Source organism: Rhinatrema bivittatum, chromosome 4 (assembly GCF_901001135.1).
Source record: "Rhinatrema bivittatum chromosome 4, aRhiBiv1.1, whole genome shotgun sequence".
Lineage (NCBI taxonomy): Eukaryota > Metazoa > Chordata > Amphibia > Gymnophiona > Rhinatrematidae > Rhinatrema > Rhinatrema bivittatum.
Genome location: NC_042618.1, coordinates 310,266,774 through 310,286,643, shown reverse-complemented (window position 1 = coordinate 310,286,643; position 19,870 = coordinate 310,266,774). Strand labels below are relative to the sequence as shown.

The window sequence follows — 19,870 nt, the reverse complement described above, 5'->3', positions numbered from 1 at the left end:
TACATGATACTTCCAAACCCAAGTTGCAATTTTAGGTGCTGAAACCTTTTGAAAACTACCCCCATAAAGTAAGACACTGGCAGTGGGATGTGGAAACAATGGGGATGGAGGTTTGTTTGTTTGCCCCGCCCCCTAACCAAAAACGGCATTCCGCTTCACCAGACTAAATGTATATCAGAATTATTCCAGAAATGAAGCACTTAGGATCGCGAAAGATGTTTTGGATGCAATCTACTTGGCTCCTTTATTTTTGTCACTTAATATTAAGCGCTGTGTGTTGCCAAACAAAACATACGTCATCCAAATTGAACGGTAGTTAGTAATCGTTTGCCAAGACGACAGCAACAACAGAATTTTCACCCTACGAGTATAGAGTAGATGGGCGTAGGGGAAAGAATATTGCACATGCGCAATTACTAACAGTAAATAACTCTGCCTGGGTGACGCATGCGTAATGGTAGAAGCCATGCATAACGTAGACATATCGCGTAAACGAACGTCTTACGTATTGAGACGCATGCGTATTGGGAAACTAAGCGAACAGTAAGCGTGAAGCTTGCGGCCTAGAAGCGGGAACGGTGAATCTGTGGTTCTGGGAGCTCGACGGGGCTTGGGGGGGTTTGTTCTTAGCAATTGGTAGCGTTGGCAACAGAAGAGTGGTGACAGAGCTTGTGCTAGGGGCTGGACGCGGGATTTACTATGTTGTCCGCGGCACAGCTACTCGATGAGCTCATGGGCAGAGACCGGAACCTGGCACCGGACGAGAAGCGGAGCAACGTGCGCTGGGATCATGAGAGTGTGAGTATTTTCGCCCTCGAGTGGAGGCGGATTGCAGGGTACGCATGCATCGCATTTATATACATTGAGGGGAGAGAAAAAAAATACCACGATCCGCTCGGCTGTTTGTTTATCGTCTATTTCACACCGCTAAATACTGCTGGGTTTTTTTCTTATCCGCTGTAAAAAAAAAACAACCCCAAAACAAAAAACGTTTTGTGTATCTATTACCGTTTAAAAGAAAGACACGTTTCCTTAGGTTATTCCTGCTTTGTGGTCTGTTACTACTTTATCAAATAGTTCTGAGTAGCTATACTACGCTTAAGATATTTTGTTTTCATAATATAATTAATGGCTCCTGTATGGCCCTGCGGCTTTTTCGGCACAAAGGTGCCCCAGATGCTATCTCCTTTAGCCTTGTAGTATGAACCCTCTTTCTTCTACAATTGGCTTTTTTTGAATAATATGGCTGTTCTTTTTTTTGTGCTGTGGAATATGTTATAGCTGCCTGTACTTCGTATGTCCAGGACGTGCATATTTGTTTACTGTGTTATAGACTCTGCAGTCTTGTATACTTTTCTTGATGCTTGTCTGTATATTTAAAAGTATAAACTGCCTCTTCCATTATTCGATGGCAAACAACACCTAGGGATAGAATTATCTTCCATTATTCGAGGCAGATGAACAGTGAGATGTGCACAAATCTTCATAAGGGACAAAAGTAAAAAAAACTAACAACTCACGATTTATCTAATGGGCAATATATGTTACTATCTGGCAGATAACTGCGCTTAAGGATGTTCTTTTAGCCGGAGTACATGTTGTAGGGATAACCGAAATGCTATTAGGAAGCAGGGAAACTTGTTCTTTAAATACTTCAAAGGTTAAGAACATAAGAAATTGCCATGCTGGGTCAGACCAAGGGTCCATCAAGCCCAGCATCCTGTTTCCAACAGAGGCCAAACTAGGAACCTGGCAATTACCCAAACACTAAGCAGATCCCATACTACTGATGCAATTAATAGCAGTGGCTATTCCCTAAGGTAAACTTCATTAATAGCAGTTAACGGACTTTTCCTCCAAGAACTTATCCAAACCATTTTTTAAACCCAACTACTCTAACTGCACTAACCACATCCTCTGGCATCAAATTCCAGACCTTTATTGTGCGTTGAGTGAAAAAGAACTTTCTCCGATTAGTCTTAAATGGGCTACTTGCTAACTTCATGGAATGCCCCCTGGTCCTTTTATTATTCGAAAGAGTAAATAACAGATTCACATCTACTCATTCAAGACCTCTCATGATCTTAAAGACCTCTATCATATCCCCCCTCAGCCGTCTCTTCTCCAAGCTGAACAGCCTTAAGCTCTTCAGCCCTTCTCTGTACGTTCTCCATTGCTGAATTATTTCCATTAAAGCCTCATCTTTTTAAAAATATTGTTATAGAGGCATTATAACATTTTCCATTTTATTCACCATTCCCTTCCTAATAATTCATAACATTCTGTTTGCTTTTTTGACTGCTGCAGCACATTGATCCGACGATTTTAAAGTATTATCCACTCTGATACCTAGATCTTTTTCCTGGGTGGTAGCTCCCAATATGGAACCTTATCGTGTAACTACAGCAAGGGTTATTTTTCCCTATATGCAACACCTTGCTCTTGTCCACATTAAATTTCATCTGCTATTTGCATGCCCAGTCTTCCAGTCTTGCAAGGTCCTCCTGTAATGTATCATAATTTGCTTATGATTTAACTACTCTGAATAATTTTGTATCATCTGCAAATTTGATAACCTCACTCATCATATTCCTTTCCAGATCACATATATTGAAAAGTGCCGGTCCAAGTACAGATCCCTGAGGCACTCCACTATTTACCCTTTTCCACTGAGAAAATTGACCATTGAATCCTACTGTCTGTTTCCTGTCTTTTAACCAGTTTGTAATCCACGAAAGGATATCGCCTCCTATCCCATGACTTTTTAGTTTTCTTAGAAGCCTCTCATGAGGGACTTTATTAGACACCTTCTGAAAATCCAAATACACTACATCTACCGGTTCACCTTTATCCACATGTTTATTAACCCCTTCAAAAAAATGAAGCAGATTTGTTAGGCAAGACGACCCTTGGGTAAATCCATGTTGACTGTGTTCCATTAAACCATGTTCTATATGCTCAATGATTTTGATCTTGAGAATAGTTTCCACTATTTTTCCCGGCACTGAAGTCAGGCTCACTGGTCTATAGTTACCAGGATTGCCCCTGGAGCCTCTTTTAAATATTGGGGTTACATTGGCCACCCTCCAGTCTTCAGGTACAATGGATGATTTTAATGATAGGTTACAAATTTTAACTAATAGATCAGAAATTTCATTTTTTAGTTCCTTCAGTACCCTAGGATGCATACCATCCGGTCCAGGTAATTTGCTTTTTTTCAGTTAATCTAGAAACTGTAAACGTGAATTGGTCACTGATGGAAATAGGATGCTGGGCTTGATGGACTTTCAGTCTGACCCAGTATGGCAATTTCTTAGGTTCTTATGTTAAACTGCTCCTAAGATTGTGGCTTGCAATGATTATAAAACAATGGAAGATAAAAGCGCAAGGCTAAAAATTTATTGATAAGTACTATTATTTGGGGGGGGGAAGAATAAGGAAAACATCCTTGCATGAATAGTTGGACTCTTTCTGAAGTACTGTATCCAATTCTGGAAACAATTTCTAGAAAAGAGGCTACTATCGCTGAATTCTTTCCATTAAAGCCTCATCTTTTTTTTTTTTTTAAAACATTGTTTTTATGACTAAATTTTACTTGTAGATTTATACTATATTAAATTAATAAGTTTTGCATGTTAGTATTACAAGTGGTTTAAGTGTGTTATTTTTTGCACAGAATTGCCCCAGGAGCAGGCCATAGAATCTTGACTAGTTAAGGACGTCATTCCTTTGGTTTCCTACCATTCAGGCCGATGCAATATCCGTGCAGGAAAGATGGGCACTCATGATCGAGTTCCCGCTTTCCCAATGTGCACCTATCCACGTCCCCCAGGTGTGCGATGCAGTAGGCTAATGAGGTGCTAGTGGAAATTGTGTGTCCCTAGCGCCTCTTCGGCATCGGGCACCCAGGAGAAGTGGCTGTGAGCGGATTAGGAAAACGAATGCTCAATTTTACGAGCATCTGTTTTCCTAACCTGACTGCTGTCTAGATATTAAAAAAATTTTTTTTTTCACGTTGCTGCTTTTTGTTTGTTCTTCAACTTAATATTGCCACGATATTAAGTTGAAGGAACCACAGAAAAGCAGTATTTTATGCTTTTCTGTTCCACTTTTGGGGCTCCTCTAAACTTAACGCCAGCTCCAGGACTTGCATTGGCCTGATTGTGTGGGTAGATGAGAGTTGACTGGAGGGAGAGGGGCAAGCCTGGGTGAAGATCTAGGGTAGAGGGGCCATGCGTTATGAAGGGGAAATTCTCCAAGTTATTCAACTTTCAGTATTAATTTTTTTCTGTATTGCATTATAAATCCATAATATATCGGGCTTGGTAGTGTGCCCGTCAGTGCTCGCGCATGTTCCCCAGCCCACTGATAGATGGCGCAGGCGGCTCAAACACGCATACAGCGGCCATGTCACAAAACAAGCTACAAGAGGTACTCCTGGGGGAATTCAGCGCTACTATGGAATTCCTCCTTCCCACAGAATTCCTCCCTCACCTCGCCGATTTACCTCCCTCGCCGGAAGACTATTCAAAACTGGAAGGACAGCGGCCATCGCAGGATAGGCAGAAAATAGCAGAGGAAACCCTGGCACGCAGCGAACGGAGCCCGTCCCGCGACACACGCTCCGTTGGCGGCGAAGATGAAGGCCTGGTGCGCTGTTCACTGCGAAAAGGGAAGGCCCCTCTGGGCAGCGATTGGCGTGCTTGGGCCTTCGTCTTTGCTGCGAACTCGCTGGTCCTGCGGCATGCCAGTGAGAGAGAATGTGTGTCGGGGGGGGGGAAATGCCGGTGAGAGAGAATGTGTGTGTGAGGGGGGGGGGGGTGACAGAGCATGGTTGGTAAGAGGGGGATGGGGAAGGTGTGAGAGAGAATGGGAGGTAATGGTGGGGGGATGCTTGAGTGTGGGTTTCAGAGAGAGGGAGCCTATATGAGGGGAGGGGGATGCTGGTGAGAGAAGGGGGTGTGGGGGGTGCGAGAATGTGTGTGGGAGAGACAGCTTGGTAAATAAACTTTGAAAGCCCTGGCTTTAGCAAATGTGCCTCCACATCCCTTGCCCTGGGTGAAATCAATTTCGTTTTTCAGCTAACGCTTCCATACAAGAGCATATGTGCCAATAAACAGGCGCCCGGGCATAGAACTGGTACAGTTGCTAGTTATAATTTATTTTAAGGTCTGCATAATTTTAAAATTCTGTGCACAGAATTTTTCTTTTTTTTTTTTGTATAGAATTCCCCCAGGAGTAAGCCATAGAAGCTTGACCAATTGCAGGACATTATTTCTTTGGTTTCTTACCATTGTGGGTAGATGAGCATGCCACACATGTGCCCATATTATACAGGAGAGCCAATGAAAGATTGGGGTGCATAAGATATATATAAAATACTATGTATAGCAAAATTTTATACCGACTTCAACACAATAGAATTACTTTGAGTAATATATGGCTTGAGTCAGTCATGTCTGTTACACTATCATGTCTGTCTGTTGCCATCAAATGGTGACTGGAACAGTGGAAGGTGCAATGTGCGAAGAGTGTGTTCTGTCTGCAAAGTCCTGTTGCAAAAATGCACAGGCACCCAGGTGGTGACACACTCAAAGGCTCCCCCAAACCACACACAGGTGCACACACCCACAGGCATGCCCCCACATAAACTGTTATCATCCAGCTAACCTGAGATAAGGTAATGTTCACTAATGTGCTCTATCTGTTAATCCCTGTCTTGCACTCACACACACACACAGGATCAGCAGGCATAGGCACATGCATGTAAGGTGCGAACATGCAAACTAGCATACAGAAGCGCAGCAAGCAGGCAGAGGGTCACACACACAGGATACATAAAGGCACAATTGTCTCCTCCCCCCCCCCCCCCCCCCACCGGCTGGCCCAACACACACACACGTACATAAAGGCACAATTGTCTCCTCCCCCCCCCCCCCCCCCACCGGCTGGCCCAAACACACACACACGTTTTTTAGCAGAATTTCCCCTTCATAAGGCCTGGCCTCTCTCCCCAGATTTTTCTCCTTCACACATTCTTGATCCTCCCTCTCTGCCTTGTCCCAGGCTCAACTCCCCCCAACCTCCATTTCTTTTATTTATTTTCTCTCCCCCCTTCTCCCAGCAAGGTGCTCAGCTTTCTCACTCTGCCCCCTCAGTTATCTTGCTGCCCCCCCCCCCCCATTCCCCCCACCATCGCTCTGCCTTCATTCAGGCTTGGGGGCTCCTGCCTTCTGGTTTCTTTCTTTTTCCCCACTAGATGTAAACTCTCCCTCCAAGCAAAATCCCCATCCCCAGCTTTGTCTTTCTGCTCCTCCAAACTCCTGTCTAGCTATTTCTTAGGCTTCCCTCCTGCTGCTCCCTTCTCTGTATTGGCTGTGTGGGTGGGCCCCCACCGCTGCAGCCTCTTCTGTTTTGGGTCCACTTAGGCTGCCACTCATGGCTGCAATTTCCTTTGTCTTCCAGCATGTGGGAGCTGATGCTTCCTATTGCAGAATTTGGCTTTTAAGCAGTTAGCTGATTTTCCTACACATGAGGCAGTGAATACAGGGGTAATCTTTGATTTGGAGGGTGGAAATATTCATGACTTCTACATGGTGATCAGATTTTTTTTTTTTGTCCTTTCAGTCTGGTGAGGGATGAGGTAGATCAAGTTCTTTCAATGACAGGTAGAAACTGGGCATCCTTTATGGGGGAAGATCTTATTCAAAATGTCGATTCTACCATAGAAAATCTTAAATCTAAAACCTTTGAATGAGCAACTTGAAATAAGGGACAGAAAGCTGCAGGAGGGACTGGATAAGGTGATACCTGAATTTATAACTACTGTTTGTTCAGTTAAGAAAGCAGGATAGTGGTATCTTGGCTTCAAGTTACTGAAACAGCAAGCTGTCTGCTTGGAGCAAATTTGGAAGAAGGATAAAAGTGAATAAAATAGGAAAAAATTTGTTACTTAGTAAAGGTGTATAAGAAAGTTATCTGTGAGTCGATGCAAAGTTCTATTACTAAACAGTTGGAAATGGCTGAAAGTAGATCAAGGAAAATGGCTTAAATTTTAAAAGATCTTAGGGCAGCAATCAAAGGAGATTTTTTCAGACTTAAAGATGGAGAGTTTGGTAATATATTTTCTCAAAGAATTTTGAGTATCACTTGATATCGAGGATCAGTGTGGTTAGCATATGAAGGATGAGCAGTATGATAGGGAGGAAGTTGATCTCTTAAATGAGGGTCCATTGTTAGTTTTTACCTTTTTTCTCTAAATTTGAAAAAAATCAATATTTTGAAGGGGATGAATGGGATTTTAAAATTTTGATTTACTGCCTTCAAAATGTATAGTTATGAGAGATTTTTGTACCACTGTTGGGAGTGTTTTTGTTCTCTGAAAATAGGAATGCTTAAAGCCACTAGCTGTAGAGAGAAGTTTTTATTAAATGCTATAAAATATAAATTTTAAACATTAATAAGGTACCTTATGGAAAGACAGAGTGCTATGCGAGGCACTAACAAAAACTCCCTCGCAAATGATTTTACTGATGATAAAGCATTATATAGAATTTCAATTGTATACTTCCAACCCCTAAACTAGGTTACATAATTGTCAAAATTTTTATGATTGGCTTTCTATTATAAACAAATATTCTGAATGGCCATATGGTAATTTTTAATTCTTGTCTCGCATGTAAATATTTTCTTGGAATTTGCCAGCATTAACAACCTTGTTCTAAGAATATTTTCCATAATCTTAGATGGAATGTCACCTGAACTCGTCTCGGTTCAAAGTGTTCTACAACCATGTAGTTCAACATCTATCTAGATCAGTGATGACAAACTCCAGTCCTCGAGTGCCAGGCCAGGTTTTCAGGATATCCACATTGAATACTTATGAGATACAATGGAGGCAGTGCATGCAAATCTATGTAAATTTTCTCATGCATATTCATTGTAGATATCCTTAAAACCTGGCCTGTTTGTGGCACTCGGACTGGAGTTTGCCATCACTGGTCTAGATAAGCAACTACAAGATTGTAACACAATGTCATGTTACAGTGTTTATACTTGTTAAAGACTGCTTATGATCAAAAACTTAGGGGAACAGGAATAATTTATATTTCTGATTAGTTCCCTAAAAAAAAAAAAAAGGAGGCAGGAATTGGCCACTTGCTTTGTTCATCTTATTAAGGTAAATGTTTGTGGGAAGTGGATGGTCTTCTGGAACTTAACCTTTTCTGAAGACTACTATTGGTCAGATCAAATACACGATAGTAATAATATTTTAGCTGATAAAATCCAAATTAAAAATGTTCTTACTTATCATGCTACCGCTCAGTCATTACACTTACACATACCGTAAAACACCTTACAATAAGTCCATATGCAATCAGATAAACGTTTCATGAAAGGAGAGCTCTTCTAGTCCTTTATTTTGTTATCTATAACAATAATCAACCCAGCAAGTAAGGAAACTTCTTGTCGAGGTTTTATTAGTCTTTTGCTAGTTTCATTGGCATCTTGCTCTGCTATGGAGGAGAAATTTTTCACTAGTTAACTAATCTCATCAGATCAGTTGGTACAAACATTTATCTTCTTTTTACTAGATGGAATTCATTGCCAGAGGATGTGGTTAAGGCAGTTAGCGTAGCTGGGTTTAAAAAAGGTTTGGATAAGTTCCTGGAGGAGAAGCCATAAACTGCTGTTAATCAATACGGAATAGCTGCTGCTTGTTGCCGGTATTAGTACCATGGAATCTGTTTAATGTTTGGGTCCATGCCAGGTACTTGTGACTTGGACTGGCCACTGTTTGAGACAGGATGCTGGGCTTGATGGACCCTTGGTGTGACTCAGTGTGGCATATATTTTGTTCTTATGAGGTTGGGTATCTGGAAATAAAAGTAATCATGGAAGTATTAACATACTGGTGGACAGGAAAGCTAAAAATGATGCAATTCAGAGGTGTCGGAGTAGGATTAAATGGTCCATTTTCTCATTGGAAAAGGGTAAACAGTGGAGTACCTCAGGGATCTGTACTTGGACCGGTGCTTTTCAATATATATATAAATGATCTGGAAAGGAATACGATGAGTGAGGTTATCAAATTTGTGGATGATACAAAATTATTCAGAGTAGTTAAATCACAAGCAGACTGTGATACATTACAGGAGGACCTTGCAAGACTGGAAGATTGGGCATCCAAATGGCAGATGAAATTTAATGTGGACAAGTGCAAGGTGTTGCATATAGGGAAAAATAGCCCTTGCTGTAGTTACACGATGTTAGATTCCATATTAGGAGCTACCACCCAGGAAAAAGATCTAGGCATCATAGTGGATAATACTTTAAAATCGTCGGCTCAGTGTGCTGCAGCAGTCAAAAAAGCAAATAGAAATTTAAGAATTATTAGGAAGGGAATGGTTAATAGAACGGAAAATGTCATAATGCCTCTGTATCGCTCCATGGTGAGACCGCACCTTGAATACTGTGTACAATTCTGGTTGCCGCATCTAAAAAAAGATATAGTTGCGATGGAGAAGGAACAGAGAAGGGCAACCAAGATGATAAAGGGGATGGAACAGCTCCCCTATGAGAAAAGGCTGAAGAGGTTAGGGCTGTTCAGCTTGGAGAAGAGACGGCTGAGGGGGGATATGATAGAGGTCTTTAAGATCATGAGAGGTCTTGAACGAATAGATGTGACTCGGTTATTTACACTTTCGAATAATAGGACTAGGGGGGCATTCCATGAAGTTAGCAAGTACCACATTTAAGACTAATCGGAAAAAATTTCTTTTTCACTCAACGCATAATAAAGCTCTGGAATTTGTTGCCAGAGGATGTGGTTAGTGCAGTAAGTGTAGCTGGGTTCAAAAAAGGTTTGGATAAGTTATTGGAGGAGAAGTCCATTAATGGCTATTAATAAAGTTTTACTTAGGGAATAGCCACTGCTATTAATTGCATCAGTAGCATGGGATCTTCTTGGTGTTTGGATAATTGCCAGGTTCTTGTGGCCTGGTTTGGCCTCTGTTGGAAACAGGATGCTGGGCTTGATGGACCCTTGGTCTGACCCAGCATGGCAATTTCTTATGTTCTTATGTAGACTTTTAAAAGCTTTTTTTTTTTTTTTGAAAAATACAGGGCACCCTGTAGCTTTTATAGTTACTTGTCCGTTTTCTGAATGGGGGTGTATTTGCCAATTTTCTTGAAGAGAATTTCTGTGATTTTGGCATTCCATATGAATTTAAATCACTGGGTTAAGATGAAGCAGATTGGCAGCAAATTATTAGCATGGACTTGGATTCATGGTTGGATGAAGTGTTCTGCAGAATCAAGAATTTTCAAGGTGGATGATGAATCTTGAAACCAAGGGATGATAAATGTAAGAAGTCCATAGAAATATAAGTTGAAAAGTTTGCCTTGTCAAAATTCTAGGATTGGTATTTATAGACCATTGTGGTGATTGCTGTCAGTGAGTTGTTCAGGAATGAACAGCTTAGGAACTTTAGCATAACAGTAGTATTAAATAGAGATGTGAATCGGAACTGATATCTGATCCGATTCTGGTTCCGATTCACATCTCTAGTATTAAACAGTTTCAGCAATAACAAATCTTGTATATAAGCTGATTACTGTTGAAGTTAAGTTATTGCTTCTAGGTTTAAGAGGACATCTTTCTGTGGTTTTGTTTTTGCACACTTTGGCTGGTAATACAGTTATAGGTTGCAGCAAGAAATAATTCACTGGGTCTTATGTTTTATGAGATCTATAATGTATCATTTTCTTCTTTTGGGGAAGCAGGAGGAAAGTCAGATTCCATAGGACAAATGACCACAGAGGAAGGTTCCTGGCTGTCATCTTTGCACTTGAGAATGAGAGAGACAAAAAGCAGGTGCCTTTTTAGCATCTCCTGTTTGTCATCAAGTTGAACGCCCAGTGTTGGGCTGCTGGTACCAACAGCCCGATCTGAAACAGTCATATCTTTTGGATTTCACAGGCATTATGCTCAGGTTCATGAGATAATAAAGGCCAAGTGAAGAATGTTGTCCTCTTCTCATCTGGTATGCTGATATTTAGCAGGAAGCAAGCAGAATCAGGGAATAAAATTGTTCAGATGCGGTAGTGAAGTCAAAGTAGATGACCTAAAGTAGGACCAAACTTTTATAGTTGATTGCTGATAATGTCTCTATAAATACAAATTGCAGGAAACAATTAGCTGTCGGGTGGAAGTGCAGTTGACAGTGCTACTTGTAGATTGTAGAAATACTTGACTTATTTATATACTGTCATTCTGGATTAACAATCATGGCGGTTTACAATAAAGCACAGTTTAAAACAGAAGATCGATTACATTCAGAAACAAAATAAATCAGTCATATTTCAAAACAATATTAATACAATAAGGTATATCATTGGTTCTTTATGTGACCCAGCATGTCATTTTTATCTTAATCAGCATATGCTATTCTGAATAACCGTGTCTTTAGATCTTTTTTTAAATTGCTTGCTGTCTTTCTGAAAGTGCAAGTCAGCTGGCATTGTGCTCCATAGTTTTGGGCCAGCGATTGAGAATGCCCTTAATCTCACTTTGCTTAAATGTGGGGGATGCAGTGGTGGAACTTGAAGTAAGCCTTTATTGGAAGATATCAGGTTTCTGGATGGGTCGTAAAGATGTAATGAGGCATTTAACCATTCAGTATTATTGTTAATCATATTGTGAAGATTCATAAGTACTTTGTATTGTGTTCTAAATTTAATTGGTAACCAGTATAGTGATTTCAATACTGATGTTTATATGGTCATATTTCTTATTACCTGATAATATTCTAGCTGTTGTATTTTGTAGTAGCTGGTAGTGGATGTTGTGTTGGCTGGTAAACCCAAGAATAATGCATTATAGTCTTCAAATTCATTAAAAAATGTAAGGTTTGTAATACTTTCTAAAATCTTCATATGAGAGGAGGGGGTTTAAACGTTTTAAAATATTCAATTTAAAATAGCCGCTTTTTTATTTTTTGCCTTTTTTCATTAACAAATTAATATCAAAACACCAAGATCATGACCATGATCAGTTAATTCTATTTTTGTCTGTTCATTATAGTAGTTTGGAATTTTTCTATTTAATATCATTTGTCTTTTTGTGTATTTATAACTTAACCTCATGTGCTTCAGTAGTTTAATCGATGAGAAATATTTCAAGTGATCATTTGTTAAAACTGTTTGATATGTCTGTTAGAATGAGAAATTGTACATCATCTGCATGTACATAACTGATGTCCATCCCTGATAGTAATCGGCATATTGGCAGCATGAATATGTTAAAAAGAGTAGCAGACAATGCTGAGCCTTGTGGTAGTCTTGTCTCCATTTTGGTTGTCTCAGATAAGCATCCACCTAATCTTACTTGATTTGCTTGACCTGATAAAAAAAAAAGAAAAGATTTAAACCATTTCAATACTTTATCCCCAACACCAATCTCACTTTATCTTTGGATCATGATGTTATGATCAATCGTATCAAATGCCACTGAAAGTTCTAATAAAACTAACAAATATGAATGCGTGGCATCAAATCCTTGAAGCACTGTGTCATTCAGTGCTAGCAATAAAGTTTCCATGCTCCAATTCTTTCTGAAACCAAATTGTGTAGGAGATATGTTTGTTTAAGGTGGCTAACAATTGTAATAGAACAGTGTTTGGGTTTTTTTTCTAGAATTTTAGCTATTTTTTATATTGGTCTGTAGTTGTTTAGGACTTCTTTATCTGCTTTATTACCTTTCTAGTATTGTTCCGATCGCTGCACACTTCAGTGAACATGGGATATTCCCTTCTAGTAATAAATTGACAAACTTAGACGTGGGATTATTATATCTGGAATCAATTTTAATTACTTTGTTTTCAGAGCCAATGGGTGAGTAGTAGTATTTAATTTTATTAGTATTAAATTTGAAATGCATCTGAATTAGAAATAGACTATCCATTTCTGTGATTTGATTGTCTGTAATGAGATACTGTGGGTTGATCAAGAAACATTAATTAGGTTTTGAATCTTTAAGTCACAGAACTTCGAAGAATCATTACATTTTTCAATTGAAGGTGCAAAGTTCATATCAGTACTGCATATTCTATCTTTAGTTAGATTTTGTACCATCAGAAACAGTTCTTTTGGATTATATTTAATGTCATGAATTTTAGATGCATAGTACCTTTTTGTATTATTTATAAGAGTTCTATATTTAGTTAGGCATGATCTGTACTTCGCTAAAGTGCTGGTAGATGGAGTTTTCTGTTGTATTCTTTTTCTAAGTTTCTTTAGTTCTTTAATCTCGTTACCGAACCATGGTATAGTTTTTTTTTTATATGAGAACTTTTTTCTCTATAACTGGATTTGTATCATCTTTTTGCTCGAATCAATCCACGATTGGATCGCTTTGTCCATATTATCCATCGATAACACATTGAGTCATGCATTTTATTGACTCTTCATTTGAAAATTTCGTTCTATATGTAATTAATATAGTTCTTTCCTTGGGTCCCTCCATGTTCATTATTTGTATTGATGTGTTTATCGATTTGTGATCTGACTAAGGCAGGGCTTCCCAAACCTGTCCTGGGGACCCCACAGCCTGTCTGGTTTTCAGGATATCCACAATGAATATGCATGAGATACATTTGCATATATGCAAATGTATCTCATGCATATTCATATATATGATATATCATGACTGGCTTTGGGAAGTCCTGGGCTAAGGAATTAGCTAATATATTTCTACTATTAATAAATATTAAGTCGAGTGTGCCCTCTGTGTGTTGGTTCATCTTCACTGGGGAACACAATTTTTGTTGTTAGATCTGACACTTGTTTTTGACTCACTTTTGACATCTGAATCAAAAAATGACCCCAGTTTTTCTCTATCACGTCAACTTTTTAAGGTACAGGATACCCTCCCTTTGTCCCAAAAATCATACAAAATGTATGTACATATAAAAAACTGTAATTATTTCAAATGAACAAATCATTGTAAATCACATAATTCTTGTAATGTACCCAGTCATACTTCGGTTAATATACTATGTTAAAGTTCCTTTCATTTTTCCTCCTGCTCCCAGTTGTACTCATCCCTGTTTTATTGTAAGTAACTATTTTATGTTTAGCACCTATTATTTATTTCGTTCATTGTTCCTTTTTTCACTCCACTGTTTATTGTAAACTGGCATGATGTGATACCCTCACGAATGCCGGTATAGAAAAAACTAAAATAAATAAATAAATATAACGGAAATAAAAGGAATTACCCGAATATACTGTTTGTTTAGTTATTTTATTCATACAAAGGCTATATATTGTTACTGTAAGTCAAATTGTGTACAAGTAGTAAAGTTCTGCTACCAAACATACATATTAAGGTAAAAATGTACGCTTATAGCTTTTCCGGCAGTGTTCAATCTGTGGACAATCTCACCTGATGCTCCAACAATAGTCAGCCATCATAGGTACATCCCATCTACCCTGAGACTGTGCCTCCATGACCTTCAAATCTTGGTGGAATCGTTCACTTTGCTCATCACTGACTGCACCAAGGTTTTTCAGGAAGTCAGCAAGAGCTATGCAGAAAATATACCTTTTCCTAGCATGTAGCAGATGGCCTCAGGACCAATGGGTATAGTGTGCTCCTGATAGCAGTTGGAGACTGAGTCAGATTTCAATCTGTCAGCCCTAGTACATATACCTCTGCAGGAAGCCCTGCTCCTCAGTATTTTCCATCTCCATAGCAGTTCGGGTCTCTGTACATGCTTGCACAGCGTTAAGAGTATTCTAACCAAAGAAATATAAAACAAAGAAGAAATCTTACCTCTATAGACGAGCCCCGCTCTCCTGTGGTGATACCTATGGGTCCCTCCCCCAGTTGAGAATTCCTGAGGTGATTTCCACGATCCCTCAGAGGTAAGCCTCGGCCCGACAGCTGGTTCCCGGCGTGGACTTAGCCCCCCGGCAGCGGGTGCAACTTCAACCGCGGAGGTGAAGGTATTTTCCCTCTCCCCTCGCAGCCGGAGACCGCCCGGAATGAAACTGGGAAACACCAAGACAAGGTAAGGTAGAAAACTTCTTAAGTCTCCGAGGCTCGAATAGCCACACAGATCGCCAGCCAGCGTCAGTGCTGCCGGGTTGATCAGCCCTATCCGGGCTAGACCCTGGACCGATATGACGGTCCTTCCACGTGGAGACCCTCCAAGGTGGTCGCCATATTGCTTGTGTGTTCGCCGTCGCCATTTTCATTTGATCGTAGCCCTGTCCGATTTTGATCCGTGCGCACACTGGCGCGCGCACAGACGCACTCAACTGTGCTGGCATAAGTAATCCCCGTACACACAGCGGCGTGCGCATCTCATTGAGCACGCATCCGACCTACATTCACAACTTTGGCGCACCCGGAGCGCATAACTCAGCCTCCCGGCGTACGCCTGAACACACATGTTCAATAAGAAGGTTATAAGGGGATTTCTAGAGCTTTGGCAGTAGGCTACTGGCTTCAGCTAGGACCATTCCTCCTTTTTACCCCGGAGTGAGATCATTAAAAAGTTTGTGTTTGCTGTGGAGGAGGGAAATCCATTTGTAATGACTGGTCTAGCAGTCTTCAAAGAAAGTATCAGGTAAGTATAATTTTACATTTTAACAGCAGAGAATTTCAGCAGCTGGTAAGATTAGGCAAACATTTCTTTCAGGAATAGGCATCGCTGTGAGTCAGTATGAAGAGTGGTGGTTACCCATATCTTGTGCAGAAGAACTGAAAGTCTTTCAGGCATAGAAGGCAAGCACATGTCTATTGTAGGTCCCCGATGGACCTTTACCATCTGCTGAATTCTTTCATCTGCTGAATTCTTCAGCAGGATTTTCATCTGCTGAATTCTTTAGCAGATGAAAATCCTTCATCTGCTGAAGGATTTTCAAGGCCTATTCACCTTGACAAGTCATTTAGTGGAGTCAGATGTGTATCATACTCTGCTGGTTCAAAAAACAGGGTCCACGGCCTTCTACTTCACCACAGACCTCATCTGTAAATTCAGTATGCAGTGCAAAAGTCTTTGGCGTGAATCCAGAGGTTAAATGTTTTTCTTGTTGTGAAGCTGGATAGAAGATGGTGATTTTAGTATAACTGTAGGAATAATTGATCAGTTCAATATTTTGAGCATTTGGATGTCAATGAAGTTGTCTGCTTTTGTAGATGGGGTGCAAAATTCAGCGGGTGAGTGTTAGATCTTGGCTTTTCATGGCTTCTTTGGCAGCAGGTGTAGAAAGTGATACTTAATATCAAGTTCTACTTTTGGCAGTTGTGTTGAAAAGTACCTTGCAATGTGAATTAAATCTGTTTCATGGGGTGGTAGGCTGGAATCAGGGTACATCTCCATAAGAGCAGTACAGGACTGCAAGGCTGGACAGGTAGGAAATCTTGAGTAGGCTGCAAGGTACAAAGTAAGAGCAGGCCCAGAGGCCACAAGACCAGACAAGTGGCCAGGCCAAAGAACCCAGAGTGACTCCATAAAGAGGCATTGAGGTAATGGCAAGGCTGGACAAAACAGGCCTGAGGCTTGAGCATAGTGTAACCAGCGAGGAGTTGCTTGGCAAAGCTATAGGCAAGGCCCATTGAGGACTCCTGCTGGTGGGGAGGCACCACCACGGGCAGAATCAGGGTACACGGAGGCTGCACAGCAAGCAAAACCAAAAGATTGTTGATTAGAACAAATCACATTTTAATCAAGTTCATGTTCAAAGCTTGGGTGTCCAATATTAGCATAGGTATCCAGAATTAATTCAAATAGATTCAGATTTAATATTGCAGGCAAAACAATCAAAGACAGAGCAAACACATTTCTTTATCTTTTAATCGGGCTAAGCCAATGTAGTTTATCCTTTATTTGGTCAATAAAGTTTTTATTTTGATATTGCAGTGCATTTGTCTGTTATCACATAATATAATCAGTGCTGAATCTTTAAATGTATTCATACAGCCTGTTCATATATTATAAGAAAAATTCAAAGCGATTTTGGATCAAAGTATGTAGTAGTAAAAAATATTGGAATGACAAATGTCCAGTTGTCTAATAAATGGTTTCAATAGTTTACCAAGATCATAATTAAATACAATTCAATGTTTGATCACTTTTCTATATATTACAGAATCTTGAAAATATTTATTAATCATTCTTATCAGATTAAAAATAAATTTGAATGTACTATTCTTGGAAAGAGTTTTTGTTACTAATTTAATACAAGCATAAATATACAGTATAATATGTTTACATATTAATATTTATAAGTCCTTTGATATACTAGTAAGTAGAATAACTAAAATCTTTTTGCCAAATTCAACATTCATATATATATAATTATTCTTTTAAAAACACTATATTGTTTTCATTTTATGCAATGCATATAGAAAGAAAAGAAATAGTTTAGCCCTGGTTTAAACGCTAAGGAAAATAATCATGGATTAAGAATAGTGTTTGAACATTTTGTACTGTACAGAGAATAAATTTTCTTTTGGTGTAAACAAAATTTCTAAACAGGAGTGGAACACCGGGCAGCAGCACCTTGGGCATCTTAATACAATAACAAGCAAATTACGCATGCATCTAAGAGAGGAATTATACTAATATAAGATTTACTTGAAATTATTAAATATTGTATTTTGCACAAAGCTATTAGTATAAGCAGGAACGTGACAGTTTTCCTAAAATTACATGTTTCACAATTTTTCTTTAGCACATTGTATAACTTGATAAACTCTTCAAGCACAGATAACACAGCTGTACCATAGTTTCATTTCAAAATCTTTGTAGCAAAAGAATTGTGTATTAAACTTTAAAATATTGCTATTTTTATTTGATCTCTAAAATTGTATAATACATCTCCTCTAACTTTTTAAAATCTATATAACAAACAAAACAACTTAAACTTGTAACTGTGCTGAAATGCTTCCTACATAGAGAAGGAGGGAGAGTTAATATATTGAATTATGCATCATATGTCAGGATATAATTAATTTCATAGCTTTAGGGGATCCGTTATTCATTTATTAAAGTTCTACTGCACAGCTTCACACAAAAAAAACCCCATTCTGCGAGTAGTTTCCTTTTTTTTTTTTTTATGTAATGAGTTCTGTAATTCATAAATTATGCTGCATTCAGCATACAGGAGCATAAATTAATTTCAATTAGTTTATGTTTAAAATGATTTTTGCTACTTTGCTATGTAAGAGAGAACATGGCAAGCATGTTATTATTTTAAATAAAACATTAACATTAATACTGAGTTCTAACAGTGCACTGCTGTAATAATTACATACCAAACATTCATAGGAGCAGGGTGTAGTTTCTTTTCATTTAAAATATGCAGTGATATATCCATTCTTGAAAAGGCAAATCTCTATCCTGCAGTGGTGGCAAACTATCAAGCAATTTCAAATCTGCCATTAGTAAGTAAAGTGGTTTGAAAAAGCAGCTTATAGTTTTAAATCATTTTGAAAAAATTGGGGCATTGCATTCAGTGCAAGCTGGGTTTAAAAGAGGACATAGGGGGGACATAGGACAAAATCAGTGTTGGCTGCCTCAGTAAATGGTGTTTGTAAGCCTGCAGATAAGGGCGGAGACTTCATTTTGGTGCTTCTGAACAAATCTGTGGCTTTTAATACAGTAGGTCTTCACCTGCTATGAAGATTAAAGCAGTTTAATGTAATCACTTTTTTCCTTTTCCTCCTCTCTATCCGTTATATGTAAACCGTTGTGATGTACGTACGAACTTCGGTATATAAAAGTGTTAAATAGAAGGGAGTTGTCTGGGAATGTCCAACGTCATTCCTAGCATCTAGAATGCAGTTCGGTATGTTGAGGTAAAAGCTTAATAGAGCTAGCAAAAGTGTAATGGTGGGTATCTTGGGGGGTTGGTTATTTCACCCCTGGTTAACATATGTGAGCCCTCTTAAGGAGTTTGTCTTTTATATGCAGTACAGGGAAGTCATAGATTAGTGGTGGATAATTTGAATGAGGTGAGACAGCTCTGGTGTACTGGTTTAAATGTGAGCAAGTTGAAACTTAATTTAAAAAAAAACAAACCCTGAGATTCAATGGATGAGTAGACTAGGGCCAAGATTTGGAAGTAATTTGTTTGTTCAAGGTGTAGTACTGCAGCGCAAGAGTTATCAAGATTAATAAAAAAAAATAAAATAATAAACATGTTCATTGTAGCATCAAATTGGGGTTGTAGTATGCAGTATGTTTGCCAGTCTCCGCATGATTCATCAGTGCGGCAGCTACTACCCCTAACAGAAAGCATGGGGATTGCTATCCTTAACCAATTAGCTTTCATGATTTTGATGCAACTGCAACACAGTTCTCTGTTTTGCCCCGGCGGGGGGGGAGAGGATAAGAGTCAGGACTCTGACTTACAGTCCAGGATATGGATACGTGGACATTAGGGTTAAGGTACAGGACTGCTTCTACGGCCAAGTCCAAAAGCATATTACATAAAGCAGCATTGTCTGAATTATCAAGAAGGCTCCTTACCCTGTAAAAATGTTAGTAATTTTGATATGTTTGACAGTACTTAGTTTTGATTGTTAATATTACTACCCTTAACATAAGACATGGGGATAACTTGCATGGAATAGCACTTACTTGCAGAAGAAACTTGCTGGGCAGACTGAAAGGACCATTTGATCTTTTTCTGCCATCCGTACTATTGGGCTGATACAGTAAAAACTGCGGGAGAGCCGATGCTCCCAGGCGAGCGCCCGCTCTCCCGACGCGTGCCCAGGCCACTCTCCTGGGCGAGCGATCGAGTATTTAAATGAGGGCCCGCGGTAAAAGGAGGGGCTAGGGACACTAGCGCC

The 19,870-nt window shown here is 39.3% G+C and overlaps 1 protein-coding gene across 3 annotated transcripts in view; it reads left to right on the top strand.

Moving 5' to 3' along the window:
* The first annotated feature begins 513 nt into the window (after positions 1 to 513).
* Positions 514 to 19,870, top strand: part of LUC7L3 (LUC7 like 3 pre-mRNA splicing factor) — a 239,154-nt gene continuing 219,797 nt past the window's right edge. The window contains exon 1 of one of the 3 annotated variants that reach the window (XM_029600251.1): positions 514 to 798. In XM_029600251.1, the coding sequence (XP_029456111.1) occupies positions 700 to 798 (99 nt within the window). In that variant the 5' untranslated portion in view covers positions 514 to 699. Of the gene's footprint in view, positions 799 to 9,655; positions 9,667 to 19,870 lie in introns of those variants that run through there. The other 2 variants (XM_029600252.1, XM_029600253.1) reach the window with 2 other exon arrangements.